This window comes from Panicum hallii, chromosome 2, assembly GCF_002211085.1.
Source record: "Panicum hallii strain FIL2 chromosome 2, PHallii_v3.1, whole genome shotgun sequence".
NCBI classification, from domain to species: Eukaryota; Viridiplantae; Streptophyta; class Magnoliopsida; order Poales; family Poaceae; genus Panicum; species Panicum hallii.
This window is the reverse complement of record NC_038043.1, coordinates 6,961,209-6,981,963: the sequence shown is the minus strand read 5'-3', so window position 1 is coordinate 6,981,963 and position 20,755 is coordinate 6,961,209. Positions and strand designations below refer to the sequence as shown.

Genomic DNA, 20,755 nt, shown 5'->3' with positions numbered 1-20,755 from the left:
TCTCAAGGACTTCTTGACCAGCTAGTAGTTAAGTAGTTAATTAGCAACTTAATCCCGACAAAAACCATGTCACTCTACTTGGCGCCCACGGCCGCCATCGTCGCCGCTGCCACCACCCTCCCGAGGCAAGTAGCGCCGCCGATCGACGTGAGGCGGCTGGAACGGGGCATGGCGCTTCCGATGCCGCCAGCGCCCCCACCACCACCGCTTGTAAGTGCCACTAGGTACGTGGGCGCGAGGCACAAGGCCGTGGTGGTGATGGGCGCGACGGGGACAGGCAAGTCGCGCCTCGCCGTGGACCTCGCCCTCCAGTTCGGCGGCGAGGTGATCAACGCCGACAAGATCCAGGTACACGCCGGCCTGGACGTGGCCACCAACAAGGTGACCGAGGAGGAGTGCGCCGGCGTGCCGCACCACCTGCTCGGGGTGGCGCGCCCGGACGACGACTTCACGGCCGCGGACTTCCGGCGCGAGGCGTCCCGCGCCGCGGGCGCGGTCGCGGCGAGCGGCCGCCTCCCGATCATCGCCGGCGGGTCCAACTCGTACATCGAAGAGCTCGTCGACGGCGACTGCCGCGCGTTCCGGGAGCGGTACGACTGCTGCTTCCTCTGGGTGGACGTGCAGCTCCCCGTGCTGCACGGCTACGTGGCGCGCCGCGTCGACGACATGTGCGCCCGCGGCCTGGTCGGCGAGATCGCGGCCGCCTTCGACCCGCGCCGCACCGACTACTCCCGCGGCGTCTGGCGCGCCATTGGCGCGCCGGAGCTCGATGCCTACCTGCGGTGGTCCGGCGACGACGAGGACGAGCGCGCCCGGCTGCTGGCCGCCGCCATCGAGGACATCAAGTCCAACACCCGCCGGCTCGCGTGCCGGCAGCGCGCCAAGATCCAGCGGCTGGCGAAGCTGTGGCGCGTCCGCCGCGTGGACGCCACGGAGGTCTTCCGGAGGCGCGGCGACGCCGCCGACGAGGCGTGGCAGCGGCTCGTCGCCGCACCATGCATCGACGTCGTGCGCTCTTTCCTGCACAGCGGCGACGCCGCGGCTGATGATCTTCCACCTGAAGTGCCCGCGTTCGCTCCCACGCCGGCGGCCGCCGTCGCAGTGTGACCAACCGCCTCGCCGTTGGCAGCTGCTTTCACGAGAACGCGTGGTTGAAAGCACGGAGGAGCCATCAACCACCATTGCTTGCTTGGTGCGACGGCATTGGCCCGAGATCATCAAGAAAGAGAAAGTGAGTGAGAGTGGAGAGCTTAAATTACCGTCCGGAAACATGGGAATTTCACGGTAAATCTATAGAGGTTAGTGTAATTCCTGCGAGAATTCTGGGTTTGAAATTCCTACGGAAACAAAAAAACTACGCTCCAAGACAGAAGAGTGCAGTGGTCAGATAAATTGTGTTGCAAATTCCATCGTTTATTTGCAGAGCTCTAGCACCTGTAATTTTCTCGCCTTTTCTCCCAACTATATATCTTGCAAATTCTATAAACTGATGCTTATTTTTGTCCTCCTTCCTTTTCATTGCTACAACGTGCTTACATGGTGTGTAACCAAGCGTGTGCTAGCTGTTCATCAGCTTCTTCTCTCTTTTCTTTTTTACTTTTTGTCGTATCTGTCCGTCTGATGAGAGAGATGAGCAATGCCACTTTATTTATATTTATCTGTACTTAAATAATAACACTTTTATATAGGAGGCGGTGAACATAGATAACATTAATGCGATGATAATTCGATCTTCGTTGTTGACTCCTGTAGTGTTAGTACGGACAGCTGTGAAAAAAATAGTCATATATGTATTAGAGTTTGATATTTTCAACCTCTACAGTTTGGGATTTTAAGGGACTGTGTTGCGCAGCAGCAATAACTAACAACAACTATATTTATATAATTTTAGTTTCTATAACTCGCACTCAAACAATTATGGAGAATTCCTAGTTAATTGTGAATTTGTAATGATAGACTTCACCATGTCAATCTAAGATGTGCATGCCTATGCTGCAGATGTTGGTGCTTGGATACACATGTAACATTGTATCATCCAAAGCTTCCGCCATACCAAGCATGACACCTTCTCACATTTTTCGTCCTCATTACTTTTTGTCACAAAAAGAAACATCTTCTGTCTAATCCCACACTACAACACGGATCGACCACAGCAGGTACCTGTGTATATATAATTAGTATTTCATAGCTGCTATAGCTGTAAACATAAGAAGAGATGTCCTAGAAACAGTGTTTGCATATTGTTTCATTGGACTTCAAGCGAACTACGACCTTAGTTTGGAGAGTGCTACAAGTAAATACAAAGTACTACATCTGTTTCTAGTTTAGGAAGTACCAAGCAAGAAAAATTGAATATAGACTAAATTGGCTTCCAAATCTTCAAATTACAAGCCATTGGTTAGTTTCTCCTTGACATGGTAAAACCCAGAAAGGCTTCATATCCGTTATTAGGAATTCAACTCACAGTAGACCTGATAAGGAGCATAAATAAAGTTAACACCAAGTTAATAGTTACCTGTTTGAAAAATGACAAGATCCTATAATTATTATTTTTTACTCTTGCATCGAATCAGATCACACATTGCCAGCACTTCAAGTAGATAAGAGAGTATAGATGGATAGATTAGCATGGTCTTGTCTTAGACAAGATCTAGTCTTGTTGTTAATCAAGAATTTTTCTCTCGAAAAGAAAATCTAATCATATGCCGCATAGAACTTTTAGCTTCTTAGTTTGACCACTCCAGGAACAGAATAAGAACATCTCTGCTGCACAGAACAGAAAGAGAGAATTAGCACTAAGGATTTATAATACTAACGCATTGACATTTTAGTGAGAAAGTTGCTTTGAAAAGTAAAGTCAATATAAAACTATCAATTCACTTGTCCTATTCTTCCAAATCTTTCAGTGCTTTTCAGGCATGATGTCCTAATTTATTTCTGAAGCGGCTAGGAAGCACTATATTTGTACGGAAATCAAATTAAATACTTATTTTTGGTATGGTAGACTAGCTTTCCTTGTGCTCAACTGCTTTCCCAATACTATAACTAATATATGATTTTTACAGATAGCTATTCTTATAGTCTTTTGTTACTTATTTGCCTTTCTGTAAACTACTATACTACAAGTAATGAATGGCACACTATTTATTATAGGTACAGCTTATTTCTGTAAAATACAAGGCTAGGGGTGTGTGCTTTTGTTATGAATTATTATATTTTAAATTGAATAGGAAGAATCAACCAACTGAAATACCAATTTGATCAGTATCTTGTGAAAAATACTTAACTTTATTTATGATATTTTTACAATATTTCTTCATATAGGTACAAATGTTTTTTTCATTTTGATCTGTTTTTAATTTAGTTTTTTATTCTTAGGGCATCAAATTGAACATAAATGCATCCATGTGTATGACTCGTTCTATTTCTTAATATCCAACAGCAAACTCATACTTCCTAGAACGCATTGTTTTCTCATAGACACATTTATCTGCACTTTGAGAAAAATTAAAATTTTACAAACCTTATCCTAAGTATCGACTCAAGGGTCGACATATCTGGGGTGATAAATTCTGGTGCTGCATTAAACTCAAGAAACAATTTTGACTAGTGTGCCCATTATTTAAACGTAATCAAACTGTTCCATTTCATTCACTTCTTAGAAACCACCTTAATGTGAGAACAGTGTCCCATGCAAGCATAACCTTAGCTCAAAGCAAGGGTCAAGGAATTTCCTTACTTATCATTGTTAATATTTGTTATTGAAGGTAACACTATCAGTTGTCCCTTCTTTTAGATTTGTTTATTTCATAGACATAGCTAAGCTGGGATTAGTCACTAGTGATGATCGTTAGATTAGCTACTCCCTTTTCAGATATGATTTTATACAAGTTTTATATGGACATCTATGTGGGTTCAAGCGTTCTAGCTGCCAGCCTTAAAGGCAAATAGGGTAGTTAGTCAAGCGTGCACTTGCAAAATCATATATTATTTCCAAGTTGGTAACCATACTTTAGCGTGAGATGCATCATTGTGCTTGTACTTGTTGAAGGGTAGCTACAATAGGAAAGGTGGTCATGAAAGGGATGGGAAGAGGAGGTGTATCCCTCACACATGCACTAAACCTAATCTATTTCCAAAGCAATGCCAACACCTCTTGTCTCTAGAGCATCTCCTGGTGTTTCTTCTCATCATCTTCATAAGATCATTGCCAACAGAATACAAAGCCAAACAGGGAACTTGAACTAGATTAATACAAGCAGCATGACATCATTTGTTTGGATGATTGCAAGCATGGGTACATTAGTGGTCCAAATACATCCGGTGATGTGATGTAATATACGTGAACTGCGCATTTGGCTTGTCTCTTCTTTTTATATTACATAAGCTTAAGTTTGGTTCTTTAGAATTTATTTTCAGGTACTTCATTAAAATTGTGGCCAAAAGGGGGTGCATTTTTTAAGATAAACAAGGTACCAGAAAAAGCTGAACATGTTACAAAAAAAATGATCAAGTTGAGTATTGTATAAGAGGATGATCGTCATATGTTCATGCTCTCTAGCTAGCCTTTCGTGTAATTGCCATTATCCTTGGTGACCACTTGTACGTGATCTACTAATAGCATATTAGTTGCATAAAAATGGTGTGCGCATGCATATGTGTGTGTGCACGCGTGACTACGTCGTTAATCCATTTCATGTAAAGCTGCTATCAAAAATACTCATCTAGTTCGCATGCATGGGGAAAACTTTATAAACATATATACCTTAAGTATGTATTCGTGTCATCTGCAATTTTGTATATATTATAGGGGCCGTTTGGGAAGGCTTCGCCAAGGCCGGTGAAGCTAATAAAAATTGGCTTTACGTGGATTCTAGTCCATTTTAGCCTAAACTTATAAAATAGCTCCACGCTGCAATATCACAATTTGCGGAAAATAGGTGAAGCCAAATCTGGAATAAGCCCTCCCAAACAAGCCCTTAATATCATGATGCATGGTACTCCATATGACCATTACCATGGATCAGGTACAAAGGAGTGCTTCGTTTATCATTAATTTGCGGTTCTTGGTATTTCAATCTGTCACTTAAGTTACAATGGCAAATTGTTAGCAAGCCATAAAGCTGCACCGAGATAATGCAGGCATTCAGTCTGTCACTTAAGTTTATAATGAAATGTGAGCCATTACTTTTAGAAACTTTACATATATGCTTCAGCTATTTATGTTCGTACAAAGGTAGCTACTAAGTAAGATATAACTGTGGTAGAGAGCATAATCTTGTGCTCTTAGGATTGAATATTTGATGATACATAAAGCTAGATTGCTAATGATTATTCAATGGTTTAGATCTTATATATTTTGTAGTTGTCCCTTTCAGACATTTTTAACCTTGAGATATGATTCTTAATGGCAACTTGGAAGAAGGCTGTCGCTAACATGTATGTGCATGATCAGTGCATTGCTTCATGAGGGAAAATTTATGCCGCTTTAAAGTGATCACAACAGGTGGGTGCACATCATGATAAAAAGGAAATGATATATACTTAGGTAAGGAAGTTAAAGCAGCTAAAACTCCTATCTACCTCATTCTCGATCTATGCTCAAGATTACCCTTCACTATATATATATATAAAAAAGTTTGCCTAAATTACTGATCATAGCTGATCATCACACTCGCTACACGATTTACCATATTTGCCGAGAGTTTGTAGCAGGTGATCGACCAGGATTTCAGCTTATACAAGTTTTTTAAGCTAACGGCCGACGGTAATAAAGTTTTGTCTGAATCTTTGCTGAGGGTAGTTATGAATGGGCAATGACCAATCAACGAGGAACATTCAGCGACAAGATTCTATAAAATATACTCTTTACTGTCGTCCATTCTATATAAAATCTCAACACTTGTGGTGAATCTTGTAGTGACCCAGCCACGGCATTGGCCTGTCCAAATCTCCGATAGAAGTGCAATCACAACTGCAAGACTCTATTGTTTCCCAGACCATTGATTGTTTATAGCAACACTTCATCCACTTTTTGCCCATAGTTTAGCATATAGGCATCATAGTTATCTTGTTGATATGTATCCATATATCCTCAACAATGACAGTGAACGTTAATCACTGCTGAATAGAAGTATTAATTAAAAATGACAGATGTATGTTTATCTTGAAATACGATACAAAAAAGCTAAACTTCCTTACTGTTAATATCCAGATTCATCAAATTCCATCTTTAGTTGATAACCAGATTAAAATCTTAGAAATTGATGTACTTCATCTCGTCAAGAAAAATGTCATAAGGGAAATTGACACAATCTTTAAAATGTCAAATTGATCACCCATTGCAAAGTGACAATAGCAATTAGCAATGCTGTAGAGAAAAGGAATTGTTATTATTTGCTTGGTCACTCATGTAGTGATAAGTAATCAATTCTAGGATGTAGCTAGTCCCTGATTCATAATTCTATAGGAAACGATCGGATCAGTTGATTATACCAAAGTTTACAGAAGGACACCAGTTACAAATAATAGTCAGATTAGTTAGATAACAATTTTAAGCTCAGGAAATTATAACAGGATAGTTTCGGTCTTCACATATCATCTCATACTATTAAAAAAGTATTCATAATTTTTAAAGAAGTTTGATTGCCCATTTCACATCTTATCATTTCATACTGGAAGTATGCCTTTGCGAAAGGCAGTTCAATAATGTCTCACATAGATGAAAACAAAAGACTCGTATAATAGTGAAATAAATTGGTGCTCGTTAGCTAGTTAGCACAAAACATAAGCTAAAACATATTATCTAGATGTGCAACTAGGATTCAACTAGCGTGAAAATCTCATCCCAAAGAGATTTGCAACATATGGCCAATCCTAGCAAGATACTACAATGCGGAAGTTCAAAAGAAGGGGATGAGGGGAAGCAAACTCTCGACACGAAGATTTATCCCATGGTATTAGTAGGCATAAGGCCATGCCTAGTCCACGTTATTGAAGCACTCACTAAAAGTATTGCTTCCCGATCACCGAGTTTCTTCCGGAACTCTTCTTGACTCGCCACCAAGGCTTAGCCACCAAAACTCTCGCCAAGTCCCCGGTCACCTCATGCCATCTCTACTAAGAAGCTTCTCCATGAAGGAGGGGGGTCTCCACGTCCCCCGTATAAAGCCGTCGTCGCTGCTCCACACTAAGCCGGAGGGTCGATAACTTGCCGACGAGCCACAAAGACTCCAAGGAGACGGCACACCATGATACAAGCTCGAGATTCCTCAAGAATCAGCACAAGGTCACAACACCTTGCTCTCACACTCTCTCTAGAGCTAGCCTAGCACTATACCTCACAAGCTTGTGCTAAACCTAATGATTTGATCAATGAGCTCTTGGATGGTTTGGAGAACTTCTTCAGAGTATGGGTGCTTCACACGAACTCCAGCGGCCTCAAATAACCCGGGTGAGGCCTTATATAGGCTAGAGATCTACTCCTAGCTGTTACTTGCTTTTCTACCCAAAAACTTAAAGCGTCGGTTAAACCGGTCATAGCCGTCGATTTAACCAGTCACTCTGAATCTGCATACTAGCCGTTGAACGTCTCTCTGCCACGCCTGAGCTTGCTTGCATCATTACAGTGACACAATGCACCCACGTACCGTTGGTTTACCCATGCTGAAGACCTTTTGCTGTTCAACTCCAAAAACCTCTCGGGCAAACTAAACGACCAATGCACCGACTCTTTGTCTTGCACCATCGGTTCAACCGGTCCTGAAGCATATTTTGCCCAAACCGTTCTGGAGCAAACATGGGTACTAGTAATTAACTGTACATTGAACCATCGGTTCAACCAGTGCTGCTGACTTCTTCTTTACTTTATCGGTGTTGCAACTACCAATGCACCAACCCGTTATATTCTGAGACCACCAGTTTAACCGGTGCATATATTTATTATGAACTTTGTCCAAATCGTCGCTGCGGTCATTTGGGCATCTTGACAACAATTTGGACCATCTTGTATACGGATTGGACTCCATCTATGGGACCTGAAAATGCTAGAAGCTTGAGCTCACAAACTCGTTAGTCCCATTAACTATATTGTCATACAATCACCAAAATTACAACTATGCCCTAATGATACCATGTTTCTTATAATTAGAATTAAATTAAGTGATTCACAGTTCTGCTTCCCCTTATCGATCACTTCACACAATACAGTGACTTTTTATAAAATATATAGAAGAGGAAAAAGAGAGACGAGTGCTGCAGGTCGACCCATTAAATTATTAAAAGATAAGAGCACTGAAACTGGAGATTGGAGTGTAAAAAAGGTCAGCCTTTCTCTGTTGCTTCTAGCTAGTCTTGCAAAACTCCTTTTCAATTATGAGCATCACATCAATGTCAAACCATCTAATGTTCATCATCAGACATCAGTAGTGAGGAAAGGTACAGCAGCCATCTTTTTCATATTACAATGATATATTTGGTCATTATTGGGTAAGTCTTTGTTTGTGGCTACCTATTTATGAGTATGACATCCAAGTTTAATAACTTTGACTTCAAGTTGTGGAACAAACAGTGAGTGGCGATATTTTCAGTTTCATGTAACGGTATAGAACGTGCCACATTAGATAAATGGTTAAATTAGTTCATATAATTTTTCCAGACACATTATTTTTAAGATTGCCATTTAAGAAGCTAAAAAGAAAAATAAATCAAAATACTTAGCCATTAAGTATATACTGACAAGGCAATCCATGTAAACACCAACGATCCTGGTGCAAATAGTACCGGCACGATTTTACGGCACAAGATGATGGGATGAAAGGCGCAACTTTTGGGTTGTGATTAACGTTCTATGTTAGCCTCTTATGGCCACAGGTTTCATCCTAGGACTTATTTAACCTGCTGCCTAGCTATATTATCTTATCATCCTCATGTGCATGCCCTCTACTTTACAAAGTTGCAACCTTTGCTACTAAGCTTTCAAAAACTAAATAGCCAATAGCTTATCGTATTACCAAACTGACCACACACACATAGGATGTATTTGAAATCGACAGGAACTCATAGTTAACTGCTTTGACCGTTTAAAATAGCCAAGCAACAAGTTTTACTTTATGCTTTTTATTTATGCTTTGAATAGATTGACTCAATATAATAAGAGAAGAGAACAAGCTACAGGACAAGTGTGTACCATGTATCCACATATCCCTGATGAATCCTTAGACTGGCACCGCAATACTGTAATGGATGGTTCTATCGACAGTGCTATCAACAGTGCTATATTAAGTTGGGATTAAAACCAAACAATTCAACAGCTCATCATTTGACTTGAAGGGCTCATCACTCACCTTCACAAACCAATGTCCCCCCTTTTCGCAAGCATGATATGTGGAGGACAGTCATTTTAATTGGTTACAAAAATAAAAGGCTGTGAAAGCAACAATCGCTTCTACCAATTACAACACTGGTGTACAAGAGTTGATCAACTTTAGCATATTTGCAATAAGGCACATTTTTCGCATACATATGTAATGGTGCAACAAAGAGATGAAAATGGGTGTGCAATTTCATTTCAGATCTTGCATTCTAATCTTGATAGAACCACTTTCATATCACTATACTAATATGATGAATATGGGAGGGTTTAGATAATCCTGCATGATTATAGCTGCTAGATACAAACTCTATACATGGCATCCTCTCTATGGAATTTGGTAGTTGTGTTCATTTTTATCAATGCAGTTTAGAAACATATGTAATAGAGGTGTGTTTCATGGCTTGACGATGCTCCTAAAATATCTGCATTTCAGCACAATAAATCAATTGCAAGCAGGGTATACAATCTTGCTTTGGGAAAGGGGGGTGATGATCCAATCAAAATTACAGTTATCACCCGAAAGGGTAAATTTTTGGAGCAAATTGCCCGAACTATTATTTGAATTTGGCTACTTTTTTCTGAAAATATCAGTACTCACGGATTAGATACAAAAAACAGTGGAGAATTAGATACTGACAAACAAATTTTAAAAAAATTGTAAGATAAAATCTCAAGGAACCTGCAGCGAACTACCATGAAGCCCTTGCATGTTGCGGGGTGATTCTGGGATTTTTCAAAAGCTCTTGGGGACGTTAACATATTGTTCTTGGTAGTGGCCACTCCAGGGACATATTACATCAAGGAATGCTGGTAACGTTTTCCTTTTTATACTCTCTTGTTTAACAAGGAGTAGCTCAGCTGGTGCTCCAAAAGTTTTAGACTAATTTATTTGGTATGCTTCAGTTTGACTGTTCAAAACATCAGTTTCATCCACTAAGTGACTACATAGTGCAGCACTCATGGAATCTTTCAAGTGTCAATGCCTCAAGACTTGTATATTAAAAGCTATATGATTGTGAAGGTAAATATTACATTACTTAGCGATCATCACAGAAGTCAGTCCCAATCTGCTCTAAGAACCAGACTTATATGTACACTGTAATTTTGATTTTAGTTCTTTTCTGTGTAAGTAATCATACAGATGTCAGCAAATTGGCTCCTCAAGATTGTGCTATGAAGTAACTAGTTTGTGAAAGAGTTACATTATTAAATTAAATGCACAAGTGTTTATTTTGAACTTAGGAATTCATTTTGAAACAATGGATTTCCTGCTAATGGTAGAGCAAGCGATTTCATGGAATTATATTCCACACACACTTTCGTTTTGGTGATCGTAGCATATTTACTATCACAAAAATATTTTGAATTCAACTTTTCAGTAATAAAAGTGGGAAACAGAATAAAGTAAGAGTATAGGAATGTGAGTAAATGTTTTAGGAGTGGGCGTCTTGAAAATTTGACCTAACCACCAAAACCTTACCATGAACTACGTCTGCATCATCTGTTCAGTTTTTTACTACTTCAAAAGCAATATTCCCATCACTCAAACAGCGGGTGATAATGGGTAAAGAGCAAGTGGGAAATTTTTAATTTTACTAGTGCGAGGACTATTTCAATAGCAGCGCACGTCTTTGCCACTATCATCTACACTTCCTCTTCTTGCAACTAACTCCAATCCTTTGCAATATTCTCATCATGTGCTCGTTCCTTTCTTTTTCATGTTCTCTTTCTTTTCGGTTATTTGTTGCCCTATTTCGGCCACCTGATGATGTGCTCCATGGACCATGGTCAACCAACTTGCACAAATGTACTGCTTTTTGATAGTAGCTCGTGATTACGATTCTCTAATCACGCATTAGGCACAAGAACCGTAGCATTTTGAAGCCTAGCAAGCTAGCTCATGATAAATTATCAGATCAGCGGACTGATATGAAGGGTTCAGCTTATTAGTTGTGGAATGCGCTCTCTGTCCATCAAGAACAACTCAGCCGGCCTTGAATTCAAAATATTCGCATCGCCATGTGCTTCTCAAAACTCAAATTTTTCAAGATTAGTCTTTGCCAACAGCTCACTTTATATATCAATCTGTGTGAGACTATTTTCTAGCCCCATCATAGTCATACACTCCTGTCAGGTAATCTTGGGGACTGGTATTCATGTACACTCCTACTAATGTGCACTTTTGATATAGATTATAGCCTCTTTGGAACATGGTAAACTGTTGCAATGGAATTGAACCATTCCCTAATAGATTCCCACAATAAAAATTGGGCCTCTTGTAGTTAGAATTTGAGATCTGGCAAAAGTATTCATTTTATGCTCAACCATAATCACCGCTAGAAAGTTTAAGAAAGAACATGACTTTCGGCGCACCTCGAGAAAAGGAAGCAGGTTCATCATTATAATTAATGAAAAACCATTATGCCCAATAGGACAAACGAACCTTTTCGATGCATCAAAAGAACATGAGCAAAGATCGAAATCATAGTACTTTTTTGGCCTTTCCTGATGGAATATCTAGGATGAAGAGCCTAAAGAGAGCCTTGAAGAGATAATGGACTGTCAAGTGAAACAATATTGCACAGATCACAAAAGCTTGAAGAAAGATACGAGAAAGAATATAGAGCAGTTAACCAACCTGTTTTGTTCAGTAATAAAGACAGCTCATGTTGTCTGGCATCAAGTGTATGTGCGACTAGTGCAAAGCTTCCAATACCTCACCCTGCATGATCACATTATAGAACTCCCAAAAATATGCATGAAGGTAGAGTTAGTGAAACTATGATCACATTACAGAACATCAAACAAACAGTGAAAATAACACAGGTAATAGGTAATACTATGTGGTTAGGCAGCCAGTCAACACGTCTTCAATTAGTGGGCACATGCATTTCATCATTTTCATGACTGAAGTTTGCACAAGTTTTTAATCCAGAAAATGGAATTAGTCTTATAAAGTGCATCAAAACAGCTTTTTACGGGGATGGCCAATGATGCTTCCATGCTGAAATGTCACAGAACTTGTAATCACCAAATACTGGTTCGGCAACCAAGAAGATTTGGAAATCATTGCAATTTACAAATCAGACTTGAACACGATGCATACTAAGGAGAGAAGAGAAGGGGATAAATAAGCCAGCATATCACTATAATAAAAATTGGATCAAACAATAATGCAAAAGAAAAATGTTACAATTGGAAGAAAAAAGGGTAAAATCATAGACTAGTTACAAATGAGATATAACTGCTATATCTAGCTCCATGGATCATCCCAACCTTTGGGCCCCTCCCTCTTAACAAAATCTACAATGGCCCGAACTGCCTCTTGCACTCTATTGGACAGAGCATGGTTTCCCCATTCTATTTCAACTTTCTCTGCGCCTCCCAGCGCTCTACATAGCCTGAAGTGAAGCGATAACATGAGGACAATATTAATATCACCTCAGTATTCACTAATTTAGGTTCCGATTTTTACCTGTCTACTAGAGCCTTCTTATCAACATATTCAGGGACATATTCGTCCCCCATTGAAAAAATCACCTGCAGAGCACTTAAATCTATTAAATGCAAGAGCCAAAGCATAACCCAGAATTGAATTTGCATTGCCACATCAAACTATACCAAGGAACATGAAGTTTCCATTTACTTATTCAGCACACAATTATATCTAATTATCTATCTCTTATGCTGACCCAGACAGAGTTTTCAGAAACTTCTTTCTAATATAGAATATGCAGTTTGACCATTCAGGAAATGCTTTAACACTGTAATTGTTAGTAATGCATGCTATGCTCAAGTTTCAACGAACTGCATGCAATTCAGAATTAATGCAGCCATAAAATATACTTTCTACATCCATGCAAATTTCATGATTCAACTCAATTTGGCTTGTGAGAAACAAATGTAAGTTGCAATAGCATAAAAGGGACGCAAACAAAAAACAATATTATGCCTGAAATTTGACCCCTTTTTTCTGTCACAAGCAAGTCTGAATTTGATCATGAAATTTTCCATGGATCTGGAACATAATCTCACCTATAGCTGATTTTTTTTTTTGCAATTTTTAGCACTTATGCGTATCCTTTTTTATGGATTTGCACTGTTTAGAAATTTTGGTCAGTTGTAATCCATGAGAATATGTGTTCTATCAAATTCAACTGTCCATGGCTTTCCTGCAAGGATTTCCAAAACAGTAGAACTAACATAAGTTCCCAGCTTCGATGCACAGTTGTGCAAGCAGTCTGACCTCAGGGAGGATAAAAAACCATTCCAGAGAAAGTCTCTTCATTTCCTCATAAACCCATCTTTTCTCATATTTACCAAACCGGATTTACCAGGAGAAACTTTTGAAGAGCCTAGCGAATATCTGCTGCATGCCTCCTAAATGTGCATGTGGCATGCATGCGGGCATGTCTCACCCATCTCTCTTCTATCCAATCGCCTTTCTTCCTCACAGGATAAGGGCGCTTTACACTACAATCCACGCATGTAACGGACTCCGAACCTGTTATTGATTATTTCTACTCCCTGCGTTCCAAATTATTAGTCGTTTTGGCTTTTCTACATACATAAATTTTGCTATGCACCTATACATAACGTATATCTAGGTGCATAGCAAAGACTATGTATCTAGAAATATCAAAACGACTAATAATTTGGGACGGAGGGAGTACTAAATAATCCAAAAACAAAATGAAGAATTGTGCCGACTGCCTAGACAATCACAACACAATGATCTAATCTCTTGTCAATCCCCTTCTTCAAAATGGCACGGTTTGCATTGGCCCGCCTCACTTAACACCATGATACCAACCTTTGTGCGCACCTCTCCTCTGTCACCATGCTTGGGTGCCGCTACCACCGCAAGGCCTTGTGCAGTTCTGCTCATAGTTCTCTCCCGGTGGCTTCACGTCATGCTCTGCCACTGCAGCCAAGGAACCTAATGTAGTATGATTTCTAATTCGACTACTACCTGTAGTAAGTCTCTTTGTGTTACTAATGTTTCTGAAGCTTCTCAGTTTGGTCGGCATCTTTGCTTTGTGAAAATGCATGTCAAAGATGTAAGCCAGCCTGGCAAACTTCAAGACAAACGAAGTCCAGTGGACTAGTAACACAAAGTTGGAGAATTCAAATCAAAACACACTAGGAACACGAAGTTAGAGAACTAAAATCAAACTAGATAAAATTCCTTGATAGTGGTGCCACAGTAGCTTGTGTTGCTAGTCCATTGGAATTGATGAAGCTGATAACGCCATCCCATGGCAGAGGCCATATGTCCAATAAGCAATAAAGATCTCCAATGCTATTGGACAGTAAATTTAGGCAGTTGCCTAGCATGCAACATGATGCATGAAATGGGAAAGGTCAAATATGTTTTTTCTGGGTAATGCAGTCGTTACGTCCATCAAAGATGTACTATCGAATACATAGAATGCAGCTACTAATAGCATAGCATAGCTATTAATAATATACAACACGAGAAGGTCAGCACATCCAAAACTAAACTAGTCAGAAGATTTACAGTGTAAATGAAAGAGGAACAGTATTTTTTCTGTATTACTACTACAATATAGATAGTTTCTTCAAGATGAGTAATTATTAGTGATAGTTAGACAATTTTTTCAGACTCCAGAATTCAATATGTAGTTCAGAAATAACACCGCATTTGATTTGCACGGTTGACCAACTGCAAGTTTAACCACTTCAAATACTAACCTAATGTTAGTTTGCTGCCATATAGCAAACACCTGCATACACCAATAGCTTATAATTGTATACTCCCTCCAGACACAAATAAGTGACTTTACTGTGTCGTCTGAAGCCAACCATTCCAAACTATGATTACAAACTACTTTTTATTTGCTGAATTTGGATACGGGTAGATTTGTAACAAAAGTAGTCTCCTAATAATATACTTCTAATGTTATGCTTTGGAGACCGTGTCAATGTCCAAACTATCACTTATTTGTGACCGGAGGGAGTAGCATATAAAGAGTTATTTAAACAACTGCTTTCTTTTTATGGCATTATGAATAGTGAAAGCTGTTGGTTAGCATCAATCGTAATAGCTCGAGGTTAATAAAGGACTACAGAACTATAAAAATAACAGCGATAGAATGAAAATGCAAACTCCGAACACGTTTTTGTCTCTTATTTGCAATCATTCCTGGACAAAAAAAAACACTTAAGAGGATAATGGTTTTAGGTGACAGCCAACAAACTGAAGCAGAACAACACACCTGACACTGTGTGGTTGACATATGACCAAGTCTCTGCCTCAGCTGATCTTCACTTAGATCTGAACTGAACATGTCGTCATCACCCATATATGAACAAAGGGAATGGTACCTACATATTTCCATGTATGCATTAGAATACCACAGATAGAGAAAGATTTTGTCCCTTATTGATAATTTTGCAATCATAACCTCTTCAAACGAATCTTAGGATAAATGCTGGCAAATCTTGATTCTTGCCACTAATTCCAGAAACAAGGGTAGACCAAATAGTTTCATTTAAACACCAGGCTGAATGATATTGTGGTTAAAAACCACAGGTCTATGGAATTCCCTGAAATATACCACCTTCATTTTTAAATATATGTCGTTTAGGACAAGTAAATTAGTTCATACTAATTAGCTTGTCCTAAACATCATATCAGAAAACAAAGGGAGTAGCAGATTATGTTTTGTGGGTTGTAACTGTACTAGATGGTCACACAATCAAGGGAAGAGTGTAGTGAATATTGTTGGCAGTTTGTTGCTTTCGATGATCACCAGGGCTTCCCATTTTTACCTAAAAAGGGGAAGCCACACCTCTACCAACCAGCATCAGCTATCGACGTTAGAGTAACATATATGGCTGCTGCTGCCACTAATGGACAGATGACTAATAGGCAGTATCTCTTTTACAAACATTTTTTTTGCAAAAAGGGATAAACAAACTGCTTATAGCATTAGAGTTGATTTCTGGTTGATCCACTGTGGAATCTAGTTAGTTAGGGGAATCTTTGGTAGTTCAAGAGGGATTTTGGCATTTCGCTATCATAAACCCTAAATTTGTGTTCAACAAACAACTGGAACCATAATTAGAAACGATTCAGCACTTTTGAGAAACTACCAACAATGCTAACAAAGCCTTAGTACAAATCACTATATTCTTTAACTCGATTATAACTAACCTGTAGGCAGTAATGGGAGCATCTGGGTTTGCTTCTCTAGGCATCAAATCCATTCCACGACCCTCACTAATCATTTTTGCTGCCAGGTCTATCATTTCAGCTGTTTCTGGAAGAGTTGCTCTATATTCCCTGTCACTTACTGGGGCCTGAAGAATAGATTAGCATAGAAGTTACACCCAGATATCATTAAAATATTAAATTAGTTCCAGCAAGTATAAACAGTTCAAAGTTGATAAGTAAGCGTGACATTCAGTGAGAGATGCCGCACACATCAAATTTAAACAACTTTTACTCCTCTACTTGTGCATTCAGAAGAGAATAGACAGACAGAATACCTGCAAAATGACCCCAGAAACTGCTTTTGAGCAAGCAAAGTTTGTGCGCATATAATGCACAATATCCTGGCACCCATGGAAGAGTCAGTGTTATCTTATTGCAGAGCTGTAAAGTAGTAGCGGATATTAGTAATACCATACCTGGCAACCTGTACTGTGACCAAGCAATATTACTCCTTCAGAATTTTCCTTATTTATTAAGTAACTGATAAGCTGATCTAGTTCCAATGCATCCTTCCACAAGAAAACATATATGAGCAATGCATAGACCAAGAAAAAATATAAAGAAGTTAACAAGGCAAAAGACAAAGAAATAGAATAAAACTGGAAATTCAATAGAACTTGGGGATAAATTGGTAATATAATTATTGGAACAAAATTTCATCATTAATATTATTATACCCAAAAAGCAAAAGGTAAATCTACAGGTTTCATGCAAATCACACTATCATGATACTGACTAGCCTGTAAAGTTGATTTTACAAAGGAAACAATAACATGGTTAAAAGGAAAGCTTCCATAGCATGGAGGGGGGATGTCAAGATAATGAGAGCAACCATGGAATCCTGGGATTCATGAAATCAAAAGAAAAGAAACGAATTCATTCTAGATCTACAAAAGAAAAAAGGTTTCTAAAAGAACCCAGTTAGTCTGGTAAGAATGTAGAAGCAACATACTTGCAAGATTTAGATTATGGACTGTGTCCAAGGGAACTACTTATGAATATGTTCTAATTACTTAGATTTTCAAAATTACTGCATGTCAGAACTGATTGAACTCGAAAAACCTATGAACCTCAAATATTATGCTGTAGCCAATTGCTTACACTCATGGATTACTGCAGTTTCATTTCAGGAAAATGTTTCTAACCTTCAGCTTTGATATCTAAAATTAATTCCACACAGTATTGAAGTGACTTTTGAGGCTCAATAGTTAAGGTAACTGGTAGCGATATAAAGAAATACTTAGAGCTTTCCATAGCTACGAAGAAATGTTAACTTAGGATATTCAGAAATTTGAATCATGTAGGTCACAATCTACATTTATGGACTAGACTTCCAAAAAAAAAAATCGGTTCATAAGGATGACAAATCCTCTTTCTATGTGCCTATGTGCCATCATAACATAAGCATCCCCAAAGATATTAGTGATTGCTATATTCGGCAGTCCCTCTTCTTATCTGTACAAGAATTAAAGGGCTTATTTAATTTCCAGACTAAGGACCATACTTGCTCTAAGCTGGAAATTCCATATCCACTGTATGATGAAGAAAGCAATGGCTGGACCAAGGACCATTTCTCAACCTCCAATGCAATAGACAATGGTTCCAAGTAGCTGTAGGATTTTCAAAAATAAGTTAGCACTAGTGAAATGAAATTCAATTTTAATCTACAAAACAAAAAATAAATAGGGTGTGCGTCAGAAAATATATATTTACAGAAGTGAGATAAGATTTATCAACTTTGAGGTTAACTCACGTCTAATGATTCTGATTATTTTTCCCATAATTCTTTAACGGGTTCCAAGAAGTCTCTTTAATTAGCATCATGAGACATGCCCGGCTGATGCTACAAACCTATACGTTGGCTGTATGTTGGACCCAGATTCCAGAATAGTCAATGTTAAGTTTTCACGCAATCAACCTATTTGGTTTTTACAAAGCATAACTCAGATGAGGCCAGTTTTGCAAGGTGACCAACCAAGCATCCTAGCCTTAAAAAAATCCAAAAGTTGCATTCACTTATCAGTAAATCTTCATTACCAGCACTTATTAAGCCCAGCAGTGATAGACAATACTTAGCACATCAATCACTATGAACACCAAACAGAGGTGATCATGGTATGGTGGAACACAAGAAAAGTGAAACATTACAATTATCATATTTTCAATTATAAGGTAGTGTCATCACTAAGATGAGCGAAGATGTACTTATTACGTGCATGGTGTCAAGGCTACTAGCCCAAATCCCACAGTATCTTAAGTTGACTTGATACTTTGTTATAGAAACAAAGAACCAGTAAAGGATGCAGGATTCAGAATATGCTTACATGAAATAATTCTTCAGTTCTAAATGAAGAGAAATTTTTTTACCAATTTCCCATGTGTGTTAATTTATGGATATAATTGACCATGACGCAAAATAGTTAGATCACAACAGTTCTTCCAAGTCTGGATGTTGAATCAACATATTGGTCAAAAAAAGAATTTTTAACTTACTCAGTAGCTAACAGTCCGTCTGTGAGGCCACCAATGAAGATCACCTGATGGTTAAAATCACCAGTTCTGAATGCTACCTGAAAGAGGAAGAGTAAAGTTATCGCACAAAGCTGTTATATAATACAGAGAGAGCAAAATATATCAAAAAAGGAAGTTGATTTGTGTATAGCAAAATTTATCAAAAAGAAGTTGATTTGTGCATAGCAGGGGTTTGCTCTAAATACAAACATAAAAAAAAAGGGATTTCAAAGAAACTACACAGCACTCAAAAGAACTAAATATAGGCAACTGTAATGTAACATTCAAAATCTGCAAATAGACGTCTTGAAATGAAAAAAAAAAGAAGGAATGTGTTTCCCCGCAGAATAACCTGCCCAACCTAGTAGCATGTGATAGATCACCCCCAGTAAAACCCTCGCTTTAACAAATAATAAAGAATTAAAATACAGTCTTCTGTCAGAAATAGACGTACCAAGAAAGCCTATAACAGGCACTGTCAATGGCAACACATAATCTACTAAGCGTTGCTACAAAATTTAAGGCTAACAAGCAAAATGTCTAAGATATGGAACAAGCAAACCACAAAAACACCTATTCTGCAAGGACCACAAGCCAAAAGGGTCAACATTGTATATTAAGTAGCCTTTCCTCCACAGGAAATGGTACAGAAACTACGAGACACGCAACCAAAAGGGCATAACCGTGTAGCATCAGCAAAGGAGAATTACCCCCCCCCCCCAAATCCAAACAACAAATTGCCTAGCCAGCTGCGTAAAAAGCAAATTCACCACCATTCGCGAGTTGTTGCACATCACAGAAGCTTGCTTATTCTAAAGGAATCTAAGCAGCCATCACACTTTAAACATGCGCGAGAAAAACGTAGAGCCCCACTTTCTAAAAAGTCAGAATTCTAAAAGGAGAGATCCTGCATCTCGAATGTCACGAAAGATCCCAACTTGCAAAGGCCACGGCGACGCTCGGTGGAGTCCTGGAAGCTTCGAGAACAATCCAGACCGCAGAATTTCCCCATGCGGCCCCCCGTCTAGCACGCTTCTACAACACCCGGCGAAAGCAATGGCGGAATGCTGCGGTGAGGCGCGCCCAGGATCCCCCCAGACCTTCGCAGAGGAAAGCCTCGAGCTCTAGAACTCTCTAGAATCCCAGCAGCGGACGCCCAGATCGCAGCCGCGCGCGGCGGCGCGAGGTTGGCCGGGGGCGGGAGGGACTAGTTCGTAGTGCCCGTACCTGCGCGGACTTGGGCCCGTACTTGAATAGCGCCCCGTGCAGCTGCTTCCGCTTGCCCCCGGCAGCGCCCGCGCCCGCGCCGGCGGCGGCGGCGACCACGGACCTGGCGGCGGCGGCGGGCGCGTCGGGGAGCGAGGCGGAGGAGGCCGGGGCGGAGGCGACGCCGCCGGCCATGGACGAGGCGCGCGCGAGGCCGGAGAACCAGGAGGTGGAGGCCGGCGGCGAGGTCATAGCAGCGGCGACGCGCCTCGCGGCGCGGGCATCGGGTGGTTGGCGGCTGCGTGCGGCTTGGTGGGCTGTCGAAAGCCTGGAGGGAGGAGGAGACGAGACGACGACGAGGGGGGTGGAAATTGACTGGAATTAAATTAAAATAAATTCTACCGGTAGAAAATTTGGCGGCGTGG

At 39.9% G+C, this 20,755-nt stretch overlaps 2 protein-coding genes across 2 annotated transcripts; one reads left to right on the top strand and one right to left on the bottom strand.

Annotated features, from left to right (window-relative positions):
• LOC112882997 (adenylate isopentenyltransferase 5, chloroplastic) lies at positions 1-1,504 on the top strand. The gene has a single exon (XM_025948206.1). The coding sequence runs from the start codon at positions 67-69 to the stop codon at positions 1,105-1,107; it is 1,041 nt and encodes a 346-aa protein (XP_025803991.1). The 5' UTR covers positions 1-66; the 3' UTR covers positions 1,108-1,504.
• Positions 1,505-12,411: 10,907 nt separating this feature from the next.
• On the bottom strand, positions 12,412-20,755 carry LOC112882568 (UPF0613 protein PB24D3.06c). Its single transcript, XM_025947647.1, has 9 exons — positions 20,352-20,755; positions 19,107-19,183; positions 18,118-18,223; positions 17,030-17,122; positions 16,889-16,954; positions 16,554-16,699; positions 15,613-15,721; positions 12,849-12,913; positions 12,412-12,774 (listed from the first exon to the last, which is right to left on the bottom strand). Exons 1-9 carry the CDS (start codon positions 20,580-20,582, stop codon positions 12,627-12,629), a joined length of 1,041 nt encoding a protein of 346 aa, XP_025803432.1. The 5' UTR covers positions 20,583-20,755; the 3' UTR covers positions 12,412-12,626.

What these genes read in the sequence shown, in the direction of transcription:
- LOC112882997 (XM_025948206.1), top strand. Translation starts at nt 67, where the DNA reads ATGTCACTCTACTTGGCGCCCACGGCCGCCATCGTCGCCGCTGCCACC.
- LOC112882568 (XM_025947647.1), bottom strand. Translation starts at nt 20,582, where the DNA reads ATGACCTCGCCGCCGGCCTCCACCTCCTGGTTCTCCGGCCTCGCGCGC. An exon ending in GTCACAGTACAGGTTGCCAG is followed by an intron (nt 16,955 to 17,029) that starts GTATGGTATTAC and finishes CATGGGTGCCAG; the next exon opens with GATATTGTGCATTATATGCG. An exon ending in GCTCCCATTACTGCCTACAG is followed by an intron (nt 15,722 to 16,553) that starts GTTAGTTATAAT and finishes GGAAATATGTAG; the next exon opens with GTACCATTCCCTTTGTTCAT.